This window comes from Vidua chalybeata, chromosome Z (assembly GCF_026979565.1).
Source record: "Vidua chalybeata isolate OUT-0048 chromosome Z, bVidCha1 merged haplotype, whole genome shotgun sequence".
NCBI classification, from domain to species: domain Eukaryota; kingdom Metazoa; phylum Chordata; class Aves; order Passeriformes; family Viduidae; genus Vidua; species Vidua chalybeata.
Window position 1 is genome coordinate 40525506 of NC_071570.1, and position 19026 is coordinate 40544531.

At 38.8% G+C, this 19026-nt stretch overlaps 1 protein-coding gene across 1 annotated transcript in view; it reads left to right on the top strand.

The window, feature by feature from the left end:
- Positions 1-18267, top strand: part of MTMR12 (myotubularin related protein 12) — a 33038-nt gene extending 14771 nt beyond the window's left edge. The window contains exons 7-16 of the mRNA XM_053932656.1: positions 670-793; positions 1902-1977; positions 4914-5020; positions 7147-7271; positions 9821-9899; positions 11500-11570; positions 12543-12715; positions 13406-13573; positions 14389-14550; positions 15529-18267. Coding sequence (XP_053788631.1) covers positions 670-793; positions 1902-1977; positions 4914-5020; positions 7147-7271; positions 9821-9899; positions 11500-11570; positions 12543-12715; positions 13406-13573; positions 14389-14550; positions 15529-16104 — 1661 coding nt within the window. The 3' untranslated portion in view covers positions 16105-18267. The remainder of the gene's footprint in view (positions 1-669; positions 794-1901; positions 1978-4913; positions 5021-7146; positions 7272-9820; positions 9900-11499; positions 11571-12542; positions 12716-13405; positions 13574-14388; positions 14551-15528) is intronic.
- Positions 18268-19026: the final 759 nt, after the last annotated feature.

Sequence of the window (19026 nt, forward strand, 5' to 3'; positions counted from 1 at the left end):
AGGATGTGTGTTTAAAACAATTGACATTACTCCATAAATTATATGGTTATTACACAAGATTTGAGGCTAAATCAAGCTGCTGTCTTAACTGTTTCTGAGGTGGCTAAGTAGAATTACAGGGAAGAGTCTAAGTTGATAGTGTTGAGACTGAATTGCTGTAATTAATTTTCTACTCTTTCTGAGTGCCTGATATGTTCTATTCAATGCAAAACTATTAATGAGAAAAAAATGAACCTTAAATGAAATGCAATATCTGAAATTTTTGTATAAAGATTTTTGGTATGGTTGTTAATTCTGCATTTAAACTACAGGATTAGATACCAGTCAGCTGCATTAGTATAAAATTATATTTGCTGGATAGTACCCTGCATTTTAGGCTGGATGTGAGGACAGCCCCAGCTGTATGGAAGTTCTGTAACAACTGATTAGTTTCTGCAGGAGAAACTGTTCCTGAAGTTATTAGTAGCAGCCATATATGACAGAATATTGCTGTTGTTAAAGATCAGAGGCAGTGTGATGTACAAAGGCATTTTGTCTTTGACTTGAGATTTTCAGTTCACAAGAGGTTCTGTTTGCTTACCTTAATGGTGACTAACAGGTTTACTTAGAATTGCTTTTGTGTTAGAGTTCCTGACAGTCTGCAAAGTTAATATTATTGATGTCTGACAGATGGGAGAAACCAAACTGTGATGTTTGAGACCCTCGAAGACTGGCGTGATGAGCTGGAGCGGACCAAAGGGAATGTGAAATACAAAGCAGTGACCACCAACGAAGGCTACAGAGTCTCTGAAAAGTAAGCTTGCCCTGGTTAATAGTGAACTTTGGACATGTGAAAATCAGTGCTACCTCTGATGCTGGGGATTATACAGGTTTTTTAGGAATTTTTTTAGGATCTGGTTTCCATTTTTATTTATAGAACAGTTTGGTTTGTAATCACAGGAGGTGATCCTGCACAACCCCTGATTCAAGCAGGGTTAAATTCAACATTAGGTACAGACTACTCAGGACCTTGGTTAAATCAAGCTTTGAGTATATCTAGGAGTGGAAAATAGAAAATAGGTATGTCTGGGACCTACACTTCTGTCATACTCGTTAGGATGACACTTTTTCAGTCCTTTACCTTCACTGTGGTAAAATTTCAAGTTACATGTGCTGGAGATTTTCCACTGTTTTTGTTGGGAAGGGGGCTGGGTGGGGAGAAGGTAACTGGTTTAAAGTAAATCTACAAAACGTGCTGTTGGAAGTTAAGTTGTGTTGCCTTTAGGAGAAGGTTAGCTTAATTTAGCTGAGCTTGGCCACCAGTTTAGCTGACTAGCATTTAGTGGTGAGCCCTTTAAAATATATACAAGGCATTGTATACTTCTACTATTGTTTCATAGTCAAATACTGAAAGATCTCACAGGCCTTGGAAACTAGCATTTCAGAGTCTTAACTGTTTATTCTAGAACTCTGTCTTGGGAGACCCAAATTGAGTTTAAGTACTTACCTTCATTGCTTCTTTGGACCTTGAACATAAATAGTGTTGGTTGATGCTGGAAATCCATGAGAAATTAAGTTGCATTTGTGAATTAGGATGTGAACTGCTTAACAGGTGTAGAAATGGAACTAGTCATTTAATACTGCAAGGATATCTCTTGAAACAACAAAGCATGAGAGAACAAAGGTGGTCTTAGAGGTTACAATTAATTGCACCTTTGCAATGATAATAGTTCAGACCTCAAGGTTGGGAAAATAAAGGGACAGCTTTGAGGACAATAGAATTATCTAGTAGCAAAGATTATTGTAGCAAGGTGAATACATAATTAGAATTTGAGCTAGAACACTCACCATCATTAAAAGGAACTAGGAGTTTTTTCTTTGTTCGGTTTTTGAGACCAAGAAACTCTTCTTTGTTGTCTTAGGCTACCTTTGTATTTTGTTGTTCCCATATGCATTTCTGAAGAGAGTATCTTGAAGTATGAAGGCAGAGGCATTCCTGTAAGTATATGTGCATGGCTGAGGGTAAGGTTCTTATTGAGATGGCAGAATTTCATCTAACATTGCCGATGTTACTGCATGATGTTTTCAGAACTTTTTTTTTTTTAACAGTTTACATGTATACCTGGTCATCTACATAAGGGAAACTGATGTTGGAAGGAGAAGATACACTATGTATTTCACTGACTAGTGTAATACATAGCAAAAATGTACATATATATAACATATACATATCATAACAGCAAAATATGTATTTACTATTCACAGTTCCCATTTACTAATGTCTTACAACCTACATATATTATTGCCTGTTTTTCATGAGACTTTGCTGAATGGCATCTGGCTGGGGCATTATGTAAGCCTTGAAATGCTATTTGATGTTGAGGTGAAGATGGTACATGTAAGGTGTAGCTGAACACCTCCAGTTACCTGGCTTGGGTTCTGGTAAGTGCTGTGGCTGTGATGATGCAGTGTTTTTACAAAGTCAAGTAGCCCAACTGAAAAACTAGTTCTTCAAGTCCAACAGAAAATGAAGTTAAATATACTGGTTTGCAGCCTGTAGCAAGCTGGGTTTGGCTTCCTGCTTTGTAGTTCAAGAACCAGTAAGACAGAGAAGATGGAAACAAGGAGCAAAGTAACCTCACTTGTGAGGTCTTACCTTAGTTGCTATGTGTCCATTAAATTTGCCAAGGAAAACCATGTTCATTTTGTGCTCTTAAGTTCATTGGTCCATGGGGGAGATAATACTGTACTGTCCTGCCTGAAAGTCAAAGTAGTGTGGTTGACTTTTTCTCAGAGAGTCAGAGACATATTACACTGGCTCTTACATAGAAACAGAAGTGTTTGGGATTTTTTATTCCATCTTGCGTTCACAGAACTGTAGAATAGTATGGACCTTTAAACAGCATCTAGTCTAATCCCCCTCCGGAATGACCCAAAGCATCTTTTCCTAGATCAGGTTGTGCAGAGTCTTGTCCAACCTGGCCTTGATTGTTTCTGGGGCATCTACCACCTTTGTGGGCATCCTGTTCCATCCAGTATTCCTGCACCTTCCTTGTAAAAACTTTCTTCCATATATGTTGTTCTAAATCTACCCTCTTTTAGTTTGAAACCATTAGCCCTTGTCCTATCACAGCAAGATCTATTAAAAAGTCTTTCCCCATCTTTCTTATAAGCCCCCTTTAATTTATGAAATGCCACAAAAAATATCTCCCCAAAGCTTTCTCCAGGCTGAGCAACTCTTCAGTGTATCCTCATAGGAGAGGTGTTCTGGCCCTGTGACCATTTTTGTGTTTCTGCTCTGTGCTGGCTCCAGCAGGTCCCTGTCCCTCCTGTGCTGGGAGCCCAGAGCTGGATGCAGTGCTCCAGGTGGGTCTCAGCAGAGCAGAGCAGAGGGGCAGAATCCCCTCCCTGCCCTGCTGCCCATGGGGCTCTGGATGCAGCCCAGGACACGTTTGGCTCTCTGGGCTGTGAGTGCCATGGCTGGGCCATGTGCAGCCTCTCACCCACAGCACCCCCAGGCCCTTCTGGGCAGGGCTGCTCTGGGTCTGGTCATTCCACAGCCTGTGCTGGTACCAGGGCCTGTCCCAGTCCAGGTGCAGCAGCAGCACTTGGCCTTGTTAAACCTCATGATGTTCCTGTGGACCTCTCATTGGGCTTGTCTGGGTCTCTCTGGATGGCATCCTGTCCTTCAGGTGTGTCAAGCTTGGTGTTGTCTGGAAATTTGCTGAGAGTGCACTTAATTTCACTGATTGTGTCATTGATGAAGGTATTAAATAGTCCTGGCCCTAGTACAGACCCCTGAGGGACACCACTCATCACTGATCTCCATCTGGACATTGGGAAGTTGACCACTACTCTCTGGATGGGACCATTCAACCAATTCCTCATCCCTGAACAGTCCATGCATCAGATCTCTATTTCTCCAAATATGAGAGAAGGATGTTGTGTGTAACCATGTTAAAGGTCCTACAGATGTCCAGATAGATGACAACATCTGTAGCTGCCCACTGTTCCAAGGCTGTGTAGAACTCTTCTAATTATTTCCAAGCTAGTGTCAAGATAGCTGGACCATATTGAATTGGTTTTAGAAGGCAATGGAAGGACAGTAATTTTTTCCACTCTTGATGATTGTGTGGATTCTGTATCCTTCTGAGGTGCACCTCTTGGTTACTGTCAATTGATAGCAGAACTTCTACTTCCTGATTTCATTTGTGTAATATTCCTGATGAAAGTGATTCTTACTCCCTGTTTCAATGCAAGTTTACAGATCATCTTGAGAGCTTCAAGGAGTAAGAAGTATGAATGAGGAAATTATGTGTAAAGGGAAGTAAGAAGCTTTGAGGACTGATTTGCCACTAGAAATACCTGTGACTATGCAATCTGGTTTAGCTGTGGAATGTTTAATACTTTATTTCATATGCCTAGATTACTCTTTATGCATAGTTCACATGGGAAAATACCAATGCATCTATTGTGAGTTATCTCAAGGCTGAACTATTAGAAAAATCTAATAGTGGAGAAACTGATGGATAATATATATATATATATATATATATATAAGTTACTTACAAGTTTTATCTTAATGTGGCATATATTCTGACATAATTTGACCATAGACTTTATGATCAATTTTTTTTTTACCTGTGAGGGAAGTTGAGAAAGTAATGTTTTGGCATAATCTGTTATTTTATATTTCCCTGTGCCTGTGTAAAATCTAACTTAAAACTTGCAAGTGGTAACATAGTGTACTCAGGCATGTATTCTTGGTGCAGGTGTAGGAATTTGCTTCTGTTGATGTTTGCTTCTATTAAATACACTAAAAATTCAATGAATCAAAAGCACAGAGAAATTTTGAAATCACTCCATCACTTGAGCAAATACCTTGTAGATGACAATTTACTTACTTTTCTCATCTGATTAATGTCTTACTGCAGATTTGGTGTTGGTCTTGCCATAACGGTGCTGCTCTTCTCAAAATGTCTGCATTTCCCAAAGAACAGGATGACAGCACTTCACAAATGCAAAAAGCCTTCTTGGATGGGTCAGTAATAGCTATTCTGTCCACAACACTTTGCTTGGTATGGACCTTGCTTCTCTTTTTCCATATATGCTATGTCTTTTAAGCTTTTACACATCAGGAAACAAGTTCCGTATCTGAAAGTAGTTTGCTGTGGTGGAATGTGTTTAAGCCCTTGATCCAATGGCATTGGTCACTTGTGCAGGGTTGGAACTTCACCAAAGGGTTTTTCTGTGGAGATGCATACACATATATTTCTGAGGAATCTGTACTAATTGTGGTGTGTTTTAGTTAAAGCAGCAGCAAAGCCTGTAGGGTTTAATGACTTAATTGTTTTGCAAGTAAGAGAAATGTAGACTCCATCTCTAAATGTGCATTTACAAACTGAGTTTTAATTTAAGACTCTCCCACCTTCTGAGAGGAGCTAGGTTCATGTTCTTATATAATTTGAGATAAGGTGTCCTAAAATATCTGAGGCAGCCTAAGCAATTTATTACTGCAGCTTTCAGAGGGGGTAGTAAACAGAATTAGTTCAGCAATTTGGAAAAGTGACAAGTTTAACTTAAGGGAAGGAGCACAGCTGTCTGACTGTTATGGCAATGACTTCTTGCCCTTTAATTTTGGCTTTTTTTTTTTTTAACTGTTGTTTGTCCTAGACAGAACTTCTCTCTCAACAGCTACCTGTTAGATCAGACTCACATGTACAATCTGTACATTAAACATTGGCTCCTTGTTCCTCATAGAGGGAGACCTGTTAATCACACAGAACAAACAGAAAACAGCTTGATTGGGCTCTTAAAACTGCTTTTGTTTATAAAATTAATTATGTTTGCATAGGAAAGAGTTGTGGCCCTTCCTGCAGGTTCTCTAATATTTCTACCCTGAAATGGGAAAGATTATATGACTTAAAACTGTCTTTAATGCTATTTCATGATGTGAAAGTCAAGAAAACTAGCAGTAATCTGTAATAAGGTATCCTCTGATATTTTGGTCTCTTCTTTGTGGCCATTTGAACTTGGGGCAGTATTGCTGGTTTTCTTTGCTGTGCAGTACTGGTGTTTAATCACTGGAGTCTGAAATATATCTATAAATTGGCCATCAGGGTGTGTTCAAGTGCCATTATAGTAACAGTCTGAACTCAGGCACAGAGCAGATGCTTACAATTAGCAGTTTATCTTTTTAAAAAAGCTGTTCAGAGCCTGATCTTGCAGTGTAAGTTCTTTGCTGTGTCATTTGGAAGAAGTATTGTATTTGGCTAGCAATTGCTTTCCCTCACTTCTCTGATCTGATGCATCTTCCAGTAGGTCTGGTAATCTGTGTTTCTGATGTGGACTCCTGTAGTTCTCACCTAAAGCAGGTTTCTGTGCTACAGCCTGCAGGAAGCAAAGCACTCTGTCCTACCTAGAAAACTGCCCACAAGACCTCACTTCTGAAGTATGAGCTAGAGAACTTTTCCCAGGTCTTGATAATAAAGAGGCTAGTGTAACAGTAGATGTAGTTACTATGTTGATGTTCATCTGAGCTCTGGAAGCTGTATGAGAGGGAATGCTCTGGGTCCAAACCAAAGCATCTTCTGGCTTGGTATTTTTTCCTCTCCTTAAAGGGAAAAAAATCTATATATATATATAGGGAAATGCAAGCTACATTGTCTTGTTTGAATCCAAATAATTTCCTTTACTTGTGTGTTTTATTAGAAGACCTAGCTAGGTATCAGAATGTGGTTGGCAAAAGTCAAGAGAAATTGTAAGGTTCTGCTGGGAGTTTTGGGTGTTTCTGTCCATCTCTTCTTTCAGGATACAGCTCTAGCAGCCTCCTAGTAAAGTGATTTTGGTGTGTCTAGTGAGGAAAATATTAAAGAAACAGTAGTAAAAATCAAGTAGTGCTTGTAATATTCATAACTGCACAAATAGGCAGTAGTATAATTTCAGTGGTGTCATGGTTAAAAGCATCAAATCTTGTTATTAGCCTGTAGGCAAGCTTCCAGACATTACTTAGAAATGCATGGAGGTCACTAGATAGTCACAGAGTGTCTGTCTTCTGGTATTATAGCTCCTTGACAAATCATGCCTATTAACTTTGTCTTCAGTGATAATAGTTGACTTTTTGACTTGTGAAGCAGAAGGCTTTAATCTCTTGATGGTTTGATTTAGAATCTCTAAGACAATTAGCAAACCTCCCTATGAGCTCCTGAAGATGGATGACTTGTCAAGCAGCCTTCCATCTCTGCAAGATATCCAGACTGCATACACAAGATTTAAACAGCTGTTTTTGATAGGTAAGTCAGACTTTAAAGCAAAGCATAACAATAATGTGCTGTGACTCCTGCAGTAATTTTCTTGATTGTTGTCTTGATTTTGAGGGTAGTTAAAAGCAGGTTTTAAAATATGTAACTGAAGACTGTGCTTATGTCTGGGATGTGAATGAAAGTTTGTAGTTCTTTGATTTAACCACCTCTTGCTAAGCTGTCACAGTATCTGAAAACTGCTTTTGAAGGAGTGGAGTCTTAAGTGTTAGTTGGATTACACTAACTGGAATGAAGTTTGTGGGGAAGCTTTTTAGTCTTCTGTGGCCAAACTTGTAGCCTTTGGGCTCTGTCAAGAGTAGAGACTGCTAATTAATTTTTGCCCTAGGTTTTGTTACACACTAGTCACATCTCAAAACACATGAAGCTGCTTAAATTCTATCCTTTAGAAAGCAGTCAAATGGGATCCATGTGAAAGTATGATCTAGGCTTTCAGACTTCTTTCTTCTGAGACTTTGCAACTATTTTGCTGTCATGAAACACTTCAACCTCACCTCTTGAGATGAAAAAAGCTCCACTCCACTTCTAATATGAAGTATTTGAATTTCACAGTTAGGATTTTGACTAGAATACACTGTCAAATCCACAGTGAATCTTAAGATCTAAAAATAATTGCCTTTTTATGTGATTTCTAGTAACTCGCCCTCTGTAGGAAAAAAGCCTAAGCTTGAATTTAAGTCATTTAACCTGTGTCATGAAATCCTGTGTATTTCAATGATGTAATTGTATCATTGTCTTATATTCATGCAAAGGGAATGTGTTGAAACTGCCATCTAGTAAGTGTGTGTTCTTGCAGTTTTTAAAATAAGGTTTGTTAGTAGACTGTACCTCACTGGGTATAGCACTATGCACTTTCAGTCTGAGAAAAATATTCAGGTAACCTTTTGCAGAAGTACTAAGATCTTACAGAAATTGATGATTTTATTACCATATTTTGAAGTCTGAACACATTAACCATTACTTTTGTCCTGTCTGTCCCTAGTTAATATGGTATAGGCAACTTGTCCTGGCCATGGCACTCACAGCCCAGACAGCCAAACATGTCCTGGGCTGCATCCTGAGCCCCGTGGGCAGCAGGGGAGGGAGGGCATTCTGCCCCTCTGCTCTGCTCTGCTGAGACCCACCTGGAGCACTGCATCCAGCTCTGGGCTCCCAGCATGGGAGGGACAGGGACCTGCTGGAGCCAGCCCAGAGGAGGCCACCAAGATGATCAGAGGAATGGGGGATCTCTCCTATGAGGAAAGGTGGACAGAATTAGGACTGTTCAGCCTGGAGAAGAGAAGGCTTCAGGCAGACCTTGTGGAACCTTCCAGTTCCGATAGGTGCTACAGGAGAGCTGGAGAGGAACTTTACATGAGAGCGTGAAATGACAGGACAAAGGAAAATGGGCAGCTTTGGATTAGGTATTAGGAAAAAATTCTTTACTGTGAGGGTGGTGGGATTTAGTGAAACTGTCCAATGGAACAGAGCTTTGAAGATGCAGTCTAGTACTTTTGTGGAGAACAAGATTCTATGGCCAGGGTGAAAGAAATTGGGAGAGGAATTTAATTTGTGTAATGAACAGGATGAGGTGCAGAGGCATGGAGGCAGCACAGCTACAGGAATAAAACACGTATGTGCCTGTGCATTTGAGGCATAGCTGAAAGATGCAGCAGACACAGAAGTGTGTGAATGTGCTGGTATTGAACACTGGAAATGTTTGGAGAGACACTGGGAGGTGGGCAGTTACACAGAAACATGTGGAGCTGAAGCTGTCATGGAAAGGATGGGGGAGGAGGGAATTGTGTGTATCTGGTTTCTCACTAGTAGAACCATTGTAGGCCTTGTGCTTCAAGGCTTGTCTCATGCAGGAAATGTAATTTATTCTTGTTGTAATTGACTGTATCAGCTTGTGAAAGCTTTCCAATATTTGTTGACTGGCTTTGATAGAAATAAAAGCAATGTGCACTTAGGTGGCATTTGAAAGAATTTAGAAAAGTACTAGTGAAATTCATAGGAGTTTAATGGCCTTGTGGTATTGCACTTGGCCTCCCTGTTTATGTATTTTAATGCCTTTTTTAGTTGCAGCAAAAACTGTTTAAAACATTTTTCAGGTAGTCTTACATTCCTTAAGTTTTTCTAACCTACTTCTAAAACCAATTGTCTCTGGGTGTGACATGATTTTTCAAAATCCAGCGTCTTTAGGTTAAGCTTTATGTAGATCATCATTTCTGAGTAAACTTTTCTATTCCTTTTTCATTTTGTCAACAAATTTATTCACGAGGTTTGATTGCTATGAAACTTCAACTTACTTTTTCTAAAAGGCTGTGGTGCTATAAAACTCTGCTGGTGTTTGTAGGACTACTTCACTTCCTTATTTAGTTATAAGGTGTCAACTTTAATAGTGCCTGAGATTTGCTGACTCCTTAGTATTGGTTGCTTTGTACCTGTTCATAACTGAAGGGTAATTCAACAGATGGCTGCTAATTATCACTGTGTATGTGTGCACAAACCAATTTTTTGTTTTTCTCTTCTTTTTGCAGATAACAGTACAGACTTCTGGGCAACTGATGTGAAATGGTTTTCATTACTGGAGAGCACAAACTGGCTAGAAATAATCAGGTTGGCTGTATCTTCAACTTTCTGTATTTCAAATTGTTGGTAATTGCATTTGTAGTGGGTTTTCTAGCTAGTTTCTTGAAACTGAATTCTTTACTGCCAGGAGGAAAAAAAATTAAGACAGGCTTATGGTCCCATTTATATAGCTTATTTCTGCAACTTGAGACAATGTTTTTAACAGTGCAGACTTGTGTTAAGCCTTCTTCTTTAAAGGATACGAGAAGTAGCAGATCATTCCAATTACAATTCTTTCAGAGAGCCAGTTAAAAATACAGATCCAGTATTTTCCATCCTGCACTGTCACCTTCCTTCCAAGCTCAAGAATCCTGTTTGTTTCTTGCGTGAAACTGTTCTGTGTCTCTGACTGGCCTTGCCATTCTTCTCTGTAATCTCTACTTCTGTAATGTCCTTTAGGATGAGGTGAAGTGCAGTATTCAAGATGTTAGTCCACTAAAGATCTATAAAAGGACATTTCTTCTCAGTTTAGTCCCCCTGCTGTGCTGATTGTTCCTTAAGTTCTCTTTTCTTTCAGCAGTCCACAGTGAGTAAATCTTGGAATGGTGTTGACTTACTTAAGGCTTGTTGTAGTGGAATGTTGAGAAGTTTTGTTTTCAGTTACTTTGTGCTAGCTCTTTTGTCTGTCAGTTTATTCTCTGATCAACTAATTACCATGGGGTGCTTCTGCAGTCAGCTCCCAGTCCCTTCTGGTCTTAATAACATCAGTAAATATTGATAGTTATTAACGCGTTAATCCAGAACTTAAATGTGTGTGTTTATTGAAAGATTCTAGTGAAGACCATATATGTTGAGAAATTCATTGACATAACCAAGATTACAGGTAGTTTAAAGTAAAAGCCAGGCTGGGTCCCTGTCCTTAGGTTGTTTTGAGACTGGTCATTTCTGTATTTGGATCCAGTTGGTTCCTGGACCAGCCTGTTCTTGGCTCTTGTAGTTAGTAGGAAAGCCTTGTCACATGTTCTAGATGATAGAACAAAGAAGAATCTGACAACTCCACACTTAAGAAATAAACTGTCAGCTTCTATTAGTGACCTAAGATACTGCAAGAATCCTAATTTGTGTGCAGGCTTTTGCTAAGAATAACTAACTTCATGTAAATTTAGATCTAGAAGCCAACAGTGTAACATCTGGTTTTATGTGACCTGTAATTCCACTCAGTCATCCTTGTGTAATAATGTTCTCTGCATTACTTCTGTCTGAGTTTTTACAAGAGCTGATTGCTCATCCTTCCCTCTCCCTCTTAAAAGCATATTTTGAAAGAAATGCAGAACGTAGGACGTTAGAACATAAATGTGGTGATGTTGACCCTTTCCAGGATAAAGATCTGGTTCTAAGCAATTGCAGTACTTCAGTGTGTGATGGCAGCTGTTGATCCAGAATAAAGTCATGTATCATAGCAACTGAAAATGCATGGTTAATGGCAAAATAAAATGTGGCCATTGAAGCTAAGCAGTTCTTCATTTACACAAACTGAGCATGGGTTTTGTGTTTTAAAGAACTAGTGAAGTTTCATGTATGGCATTCTAACCTGTCTAGGGGAAACTAATATAAGAAACTTCACTCAACTTTTCCTGTACCAAAATAGGAGAGTCTTGAAGAAAGCCATAGAAGTTGCTGAGTGTCTGGAAATACAGCATACAAATGTTCTCCTCATAGGTAAGAATTTAATGACATAGTCCTATATATTGATTTGTTTAAATTCATTTTGAAGTAGCTTAAGCTGTAAGTTTATAATTATGGTAGAGACTTGCTAAAATTCTTACAGCACTCAAGTAAGACGCCTAAATCTCCCACACTTCTGGAAATGCTTCCTGAAGTTCAAGAAAATATGGTAAGCACAGTTCCACAATATGAATGAAAAAGCTGCTGATAAATTGGCAGGAAAGTCTTGCATAAAGAGGTAACATTCCTGTTTCCCAGTTTATTTTATTTAAGGTCTCCTAGGCCCTGTGCTGTACTTCAAGGGGCAGGGGAACTGTATCTATACAAAGGACCAGTTATATGAAAACTTTGAAAAATATCCTTTATATTTTCTAGATACATGTTGGATATTCTACAGACTCTTCATTAAAAATACATGGAATAATATGCTTACTGTAAACATATTGAGAAGTTTATTTTTGTAGACTGAGTAATAGCATATAAAACCAAACCTAAAGTTAACCATTAAGTGACTACTGGATTGGTAATGTAGTTGAGTTTTTCACACATATTGCCATTTGAGAAACCTAGCACAGGCAAGAGGTGTTTTCTGGAGGCACCTTTTGGTATGTTGCATGAGGAGGCAGTTTCACACCTTGCGAAAAGAGGTGTGGAGGATAGGAAGGGTAAGGACAAATGACTGTGTGGGGCAGTGTGTGCTTGTGGGAGACTGGAGGGCACAGGCAAGTTACAGTAATAAGGGTTGGGGCTTGCAAGTTTTATTGTCAAAGTGCTTTCCTAGTATAAACGTGTAAGTAACCTTAAATTTGGAATCATGGATTAACTTCTCTCTGACTTGCAAAAATGTCTGTGCTGCTCTGATCCTGAAATACTATTTTGTTTATGTGAACATGGCAATGCTTTGCTTTCTTACATAATGCTTGAGGAATGGCTTAGTGTAGAATGTGGTTCTGTTCTCCTTTGTAGAAGAGAGTGCTACTGATCTGTGCTGTGTAATCTCGAGTCTGGTGCAAGTGATGATGGATTCATACAGCAGAACAAAGTCAGGGTTTCAGAGCCTTATTCAGAAGGAGTGGGTGATTGGAGGACATGGCTTTTTGGATCGCTGTAACCACTTACACAAAAGTGAGAAAGAGGAGGTATGATTTTTTAAATTTATTTCCTTACTATTTATAAGCTTACTCAGCATGGGGAGGGATTTACCTGTTAGTCCAGAAGTTCCAGTTACTCTGAGGATCTTTTGTGTTTTGTTTTATGGGTTGATGTTTGTACAGTATCACTGTTTTACTCTTTAGAGGTTAGCAATGGCTTTATTATTAAAGAGAACAAATGTAAAATTTCCCAATCTTGGAGTCTTTTGAAAGTCATGTATCTTGTGTCCTTGAAAACTGTGATAAATGGTAGTAGCATCCATAGAAATAACTCAAGTTATTTGCCTTTTCCTGTCACAGCTGGAGATCAGCTTTCTACTCTCTTGCTTTGGGACTAGATCAGATTGCTATTTGAATGGAATAGGTGTAAACTGACTAATTCTGATCAAGAATTGCTATAAACTAGTATTGCTTTGCCAACTTTGAAAGGCTTCATAGTGGCAACTTTCAAATTCATAGTAGAAAGTGCTCATCTCTTCTGTCAATAGTTGGCCAAGGATAGCTCAGCTAATACTTCTTCAAATCTCAGCCAAATGTACATGCAGCAGTTCTGTAGTTAATCAGGCTTGTTGCCTTAAGATTTGTCTTTGGAGACACTAAATACTATAAAATAAATAGTTTGCATGGTGGAACAATTTTAACTTTTTTTGAAACTGATTAAATATTTTGTTTACTTAGGCTCCTGTTTTTCTGCTCCTGCTAAATTGTGTTTGGCAGCTGGTACAACAGTATCCTCCAGCATTTGAGTTCACAGAAACTTACTTAACTGTCTTGTCAGACAGCCTCTATGTGCCTATTTTTAGCACTTTCTTCTTCAACTCTCAACATCAAAGAGACACTAATAAGGTAAGGGTTTGGTATTTTGTGGATACAATCTGTTGGAGAATGAGTTTGACCAACAAACAAGGAACACTCAAAACCAGCTAATTCCCAACAGCACCTTTTTCCTTACTCATTGAACTGACTTGAAGGGTGAACAAGTGCAATTTTGGCTATAAGGAGGCAAGTTCAAGACTTAGGAGTTTATGATGACAGAAGGAATACATTACCTGTAATATGTAGCTGGAGTTTCATGTTTAATACCCTTCAGTGAAATTGGAACTCCTTAACCTACAAAGAATATTCAGCTGTCTGGCAGAATAAGTTATCTATGAAATTCTTGTGTAGTATATTCTGTTGTATACCAAAATGAACATCTCCTGAATGTTGATTTATGTTTCCTTCATGGTCTTCTCTAGCCTAAGAAACTGGGAGCAATGAGGGTATCCTCTGCAAGGCTGCACAGAGACCAAAGGAAAAAGTGAAGATTACTGTCTTTCATACTAATGGTTGATCATAAAATCTAGACCAGTAGTACTGCATGACTGCAGTTACGACTTCTGGTGTTTGGAATCCTAACATGCCCCCTGCGTTTGAAGAATCCAAGTGTCTGTCTCTTGCCCAAGTTTCAAAATGTCTGTTTTTCTGAGCCCATTTAACTTTATTTTCATCTGTGAAAGTCGAATTGCACTGTTGTTGTACAGATGTTGAACACATAGAAAGCAAAAGTGTTGTTGCAACTCTGTGGCCTTTTGTCTGAAAAGCCGGTTTCTTTTTTTTCACCTTGACTTGGTCAGAATTCCCTTCTAGCAGTATTAAATGTGACCTGATTGTTTTGGCAGAGTGGGGAAAGCCTCAAGACACAAAGTGGTCCTTTCAGATTCCTTACTGTGTGGGACTGGTCTGTGCAGTTTGACCCCAAGGCCTTGGCTTTTCTGAACAACCCTCTTTATGCAGAGAAACCAAAACCAGAGAGAAGTCAACGGAAGACTGCACGGTTCAAAGTAAGATATGTGCTGCTAAACTGTTTAAATTCTAGAAATATTTTGCACATCTCATATTTCAGATGTACTCACAGTGAAAGTATTAGTGCAGACTTTTTTTAATTGACAAAATACATGTATACCTCAGACCCACCTGGATCCTAAGAACCCAGTTTGCATGTACCTCAGTTGTAAATAACTCTTTTAGAGTTCATAGCCATGAAGTTAGGGATTCTTTTTCTTCATACTTCTATGCAAATCTGTTGGCAGGTCATGAGATTTAATATTCAGGTGAGTTGCAATGATGTGTTTGAAGGAAGTTCATTTAGTTGTTCCATAGAGTACTGAAATACATAGGTTTGTAATTGCCTCCCTTATTTTGTCTGAGTGTAACTGGAGTGTGTGTACACTTAGAGTGGGAGGGGGACCAACAACAGCAAAAAAAACCTCTCTGGAGTATAGAGGATTATGGATGGACCACCTCATTACTGGCACATAGCACAAACTCAGGGAAAAATTTTTTTAGTAGCCTCTTTCAATTGCAGTACATTAGTTAAATTCTGTCCTGTATAAAGCATTCTCATGTGAGACACTGCCAGTATGATCTACCGCATTTATGTGAGATGCAGTGAGGGACCACTGGATAAAAACCTATAAATAAACTGCTCTCTGATTTCTAACTAGCTTAAACTAAACATGGACACTGGCAATACTTAAATGTAAGCAAAGGGTTGGCTTTTTCAAAGAAAATCACTTTATCAGTGTTACTTTTGGTTAGCAGGGAGGGAAGCTGGCAACACTCAGTATGCTCTGTAATGTACTTGATGTATTGAAAAATAACAATTTAAACACAGCCACTGCTTTTCTATATAGGTCAAGTGACTCTTGCTTGCAAGAGGTTTCTGAATACAACTTTGTTTTTCTTCCTCTTAAAACTGCTTTCTGAAGTCCCATTCTATTAATATTTATCTGAGTATTTACCCTTTTTTTCTCTTAAAGCATCAACGGCAACTTTCTTTGCCACTGACACCGGCAAAGCCTTCCACGAAGAGAGGGTTTTTCAGGGAGGAAACAGATCATTTAATTAAAAACATTCTGGGTAAGAGAATTGGCAAGTTCATAAATTCTTCAGATGAGCCCCCTAATAGCTTAAGGGAGTTTTATGATAGCTGGCATAGCAAACCTGTAGACTACCATGGTCTTCTGCTGCCGCGCATTGATGGCCCTGAAATCAAAGTCTGGGCACAGCGTTACCTACGATGGATTCCTGAGGCCCAGCTTCATGGTGGTGGAACAATAGCTACAGCTGCCAAGATTTTGGACTTGATGGAGGAAGTGCAAAGCCTGCAGGTGAAAATGGATGAAGAGCACAGTCAGGCTGTTTCTGGAGACGTACATTCTGTTCCTATGCTAAGAAATTCTGCCCGTTTGTCATCCTTGTTTCCATTTGCTTTACTGCAGAGACAGTCTGTCAAACCAGCTTTACCCACTAGCACCTGGAAAGACTTGGAAGATGAAGATGATTTGGTCAAGAGGGATGATGAATTTGTTGATCTAAGTGGGGATATGTTATAACATGTGTATAGATTACAGTATGAATTGTATGTGGCTAAGCACTGAGTTTTAAATGTTGTGCTGTATCTTCATATAAGGAACTTGAGCATCTGCAAACTATTTAATGGATTTGTGGGGTTAAAAATCCTTGATTCGAAAGAACTACTTGCTGTAATTAACTGAGCATGTTTTAACTTTCATTTCACTCTAACATCATTTATTGCAGAACCATATTTTTAGCATAGGTGTAATAAAAATGGGAGTCTTGGCTGTAGTAACAATATGGCCACTCTTTAAAAAAAAAAAAAAAGAAAAACAGCAAAAGAATACCTTCTGCTGTAAAGGTGGAATGATAAATGCATATGGCAGCAATATGCAGTCATGCTTAACAGAACATCTCTTTCTCCTTATGCTAAGAGTATTGGGAGTGGAGTACTGTGATTTGCAAATCAACCCCCACATGTAAACAGTGAAAGATGCAACTAACTGTGCACTCACAAATCAGCTTTTGACAGCTGAGGAATACTGTCGTGGTCACCATGGGCTTTCTGTCTGCTGTTGGATCAACAGAAATCATGTGCTTGCCCCTTCCCCTTTGTCAGTGTTGGTCTGTGTGGTGTCACAGTCACAGGCTGGCTGCTCTGAGCCTGTGCATGCACTTAGCTCAAGGGTCAGATGCAAGAGCTTAATGACACATTTCAAGTCTTAATGTATGGCTGCTGTGCTACGTGCCCTTGCTGCCTTGGATTTTATGTTTGCTCTTAATTTTAAAATGAGATTTCAATTTGCCATGAGTATTTTTTCTCCTTTTAAGTAGAGGGAGAGTTCCATTGGAACTTTCCCCCATTGATGCCAGTTGCCTTTAAGGCTTTCTATAGCTTGCACTGAGACTCTCCACATAGCAGGGAAGACTTTTCCTGTAGTCCTGCAGCAAAGCAGGATTTTCAGTCTGTTACCACTTGTCATGAGTTGGTGGTACAGCTTATGAATGTGGTGTTTATAGAACACTCATGTCCTGTTGCTGGATGTTATAACAGTACCTCAGTGAAAGAAGCCATAAAGAAATGCCTGTTGACATGGATCTACTGTGTGTATGCTTATACAAATTTTTACTGCAAATAATTATCCTTTGTAAAGCTGAATATTATTTGATGGTCAGATCTGTTTTTAACCCTTAAATTCTGTAATAACCCAAGAATGGATTCAAGTTGTAAAATCAGTTACACTGAGAGGTTACACATTGAATATTTTCTCTGTTCTCATAACAATGTAGAAATCCATGCTGGAAGACTTAGCTGGTGGATAAACTGTTGCTTGAATTTGATCAGCTTGGTGAAACTGGGGATATTAAACTTTTGTTACTGACTTACCACTTCATACTGAGTTGTATAAATATATAGCAACAATTCATCAGCAGCCCTCTAAAAATAAATTCTCATTACTGGGAAAGGGGAGAGCTTGATGCAGCTATGCCAGACTGAAGCTTACCAGCTCTTAATTGCCTTAAAGTCTTAGTGCAAGGACAATACTCGAGTTTGTAGTGTTTTATTTAAAAATACAGTAGTACTTATGCTTTCTTCTGTGATATTTACAGCTAGCACTTGCTAGAATGGGCTGTACAGCACATTTCCTTCAGACTTAGTTGTAATTCATGTGACTCATGTATGCAAAAATACTTTGCATGTTGAATGAGCAGTGTATTATTACAGTGAAGAAATACTTGTCCTTCTAAGGTCATTTGGGTTCAAGGGTGGAATTTTTTAAATGCTGCCATCAAAAATAAAAATATTAAAATGATTTTTCTATACTTTTGGTCAAACTGTTGTAATGTTTCAGTCATGAAGATTACATATTTGTATTAAAGAACAGATGTTGGACATCTTATTTGTACATAAGTTATCAGAAATATATATAGAAGAGAAGTATATATCTGGAATTGAACATGGGAACACTTCTAATGTAGAGTAAATACCATTGTTGCTGGTTTTCTGCACTGAAAGATTGGAAATATACTTCGTATTTTTACTCCAGGCTTTTGTTTATACCTCCAAGTTTTTACACTGAATGCAAGCTAGCAGTTTTTACAGGTTTCTATCTTCTTTTTATCCTTCTTTTTGTTAAATACTGTTACTTCTCTCCAACAGGCTGTTTGAAGATTGTCAATAAAATACACTTTGAACTATTCATCCTGAAATAAGAATATATGTTTAAGGTCCATTTTGTAAATGATGCACTAAATCACAGCAGACTTGACAAACTGCAGTGTCAAGGCTTTTCTGGTTATATCCTGATTTTTACAGACTGTTATGTCCAGTTTTGATCTGGCTGTACTTCTGATGCCACCAATGCAGGAGGGAGAACAGTTCAGTGCAGTGAAGTAGGATGGCTGTGGGAAGTTAAAGGTGATCTAGAAATTGTCTGCTGAGTGTCTGTATTGGGGGGTTATTAAAGAGTGTTTGTTTCTGTCTTAGCAATATACTGCCCCCATGTCCAGCATGAAATTTGTTCTTGCACTGTTACACAAAACAGCTTCTTGAAATTGCCACTGTGGGGTGTCTCTCAAACCAGATGAGTGTTGGAGGTGGACTGAGGTGGCCACAGTAAGCTGTGGAGTACAGATTTTAAAATTCTGCTTTTTCCAAGACTCTACAAATTACTAGTCCCTGGTCAAAGGCATCGCTAGTACAAATCACGCATTAAAACCCCATGAACATTAGAAGATTGTGCCAGCTTTGTTCTTGAAGCCCCACACTGCAATAGCTATGGGTCATCTTGTACCACAAGGTGTGCCCCTGCCTCACCCACACCTGCTAAAGATCAGCAATTGTATTTTGACCACTTGGCTTTGATTTAAGACTGTGTTCACTATTGAAAAGGTTCAGCTATTGATGTACAGCATAAGGGAATGCAAACATGTAGTTCATTAAGGTGTTTACAGCCAGC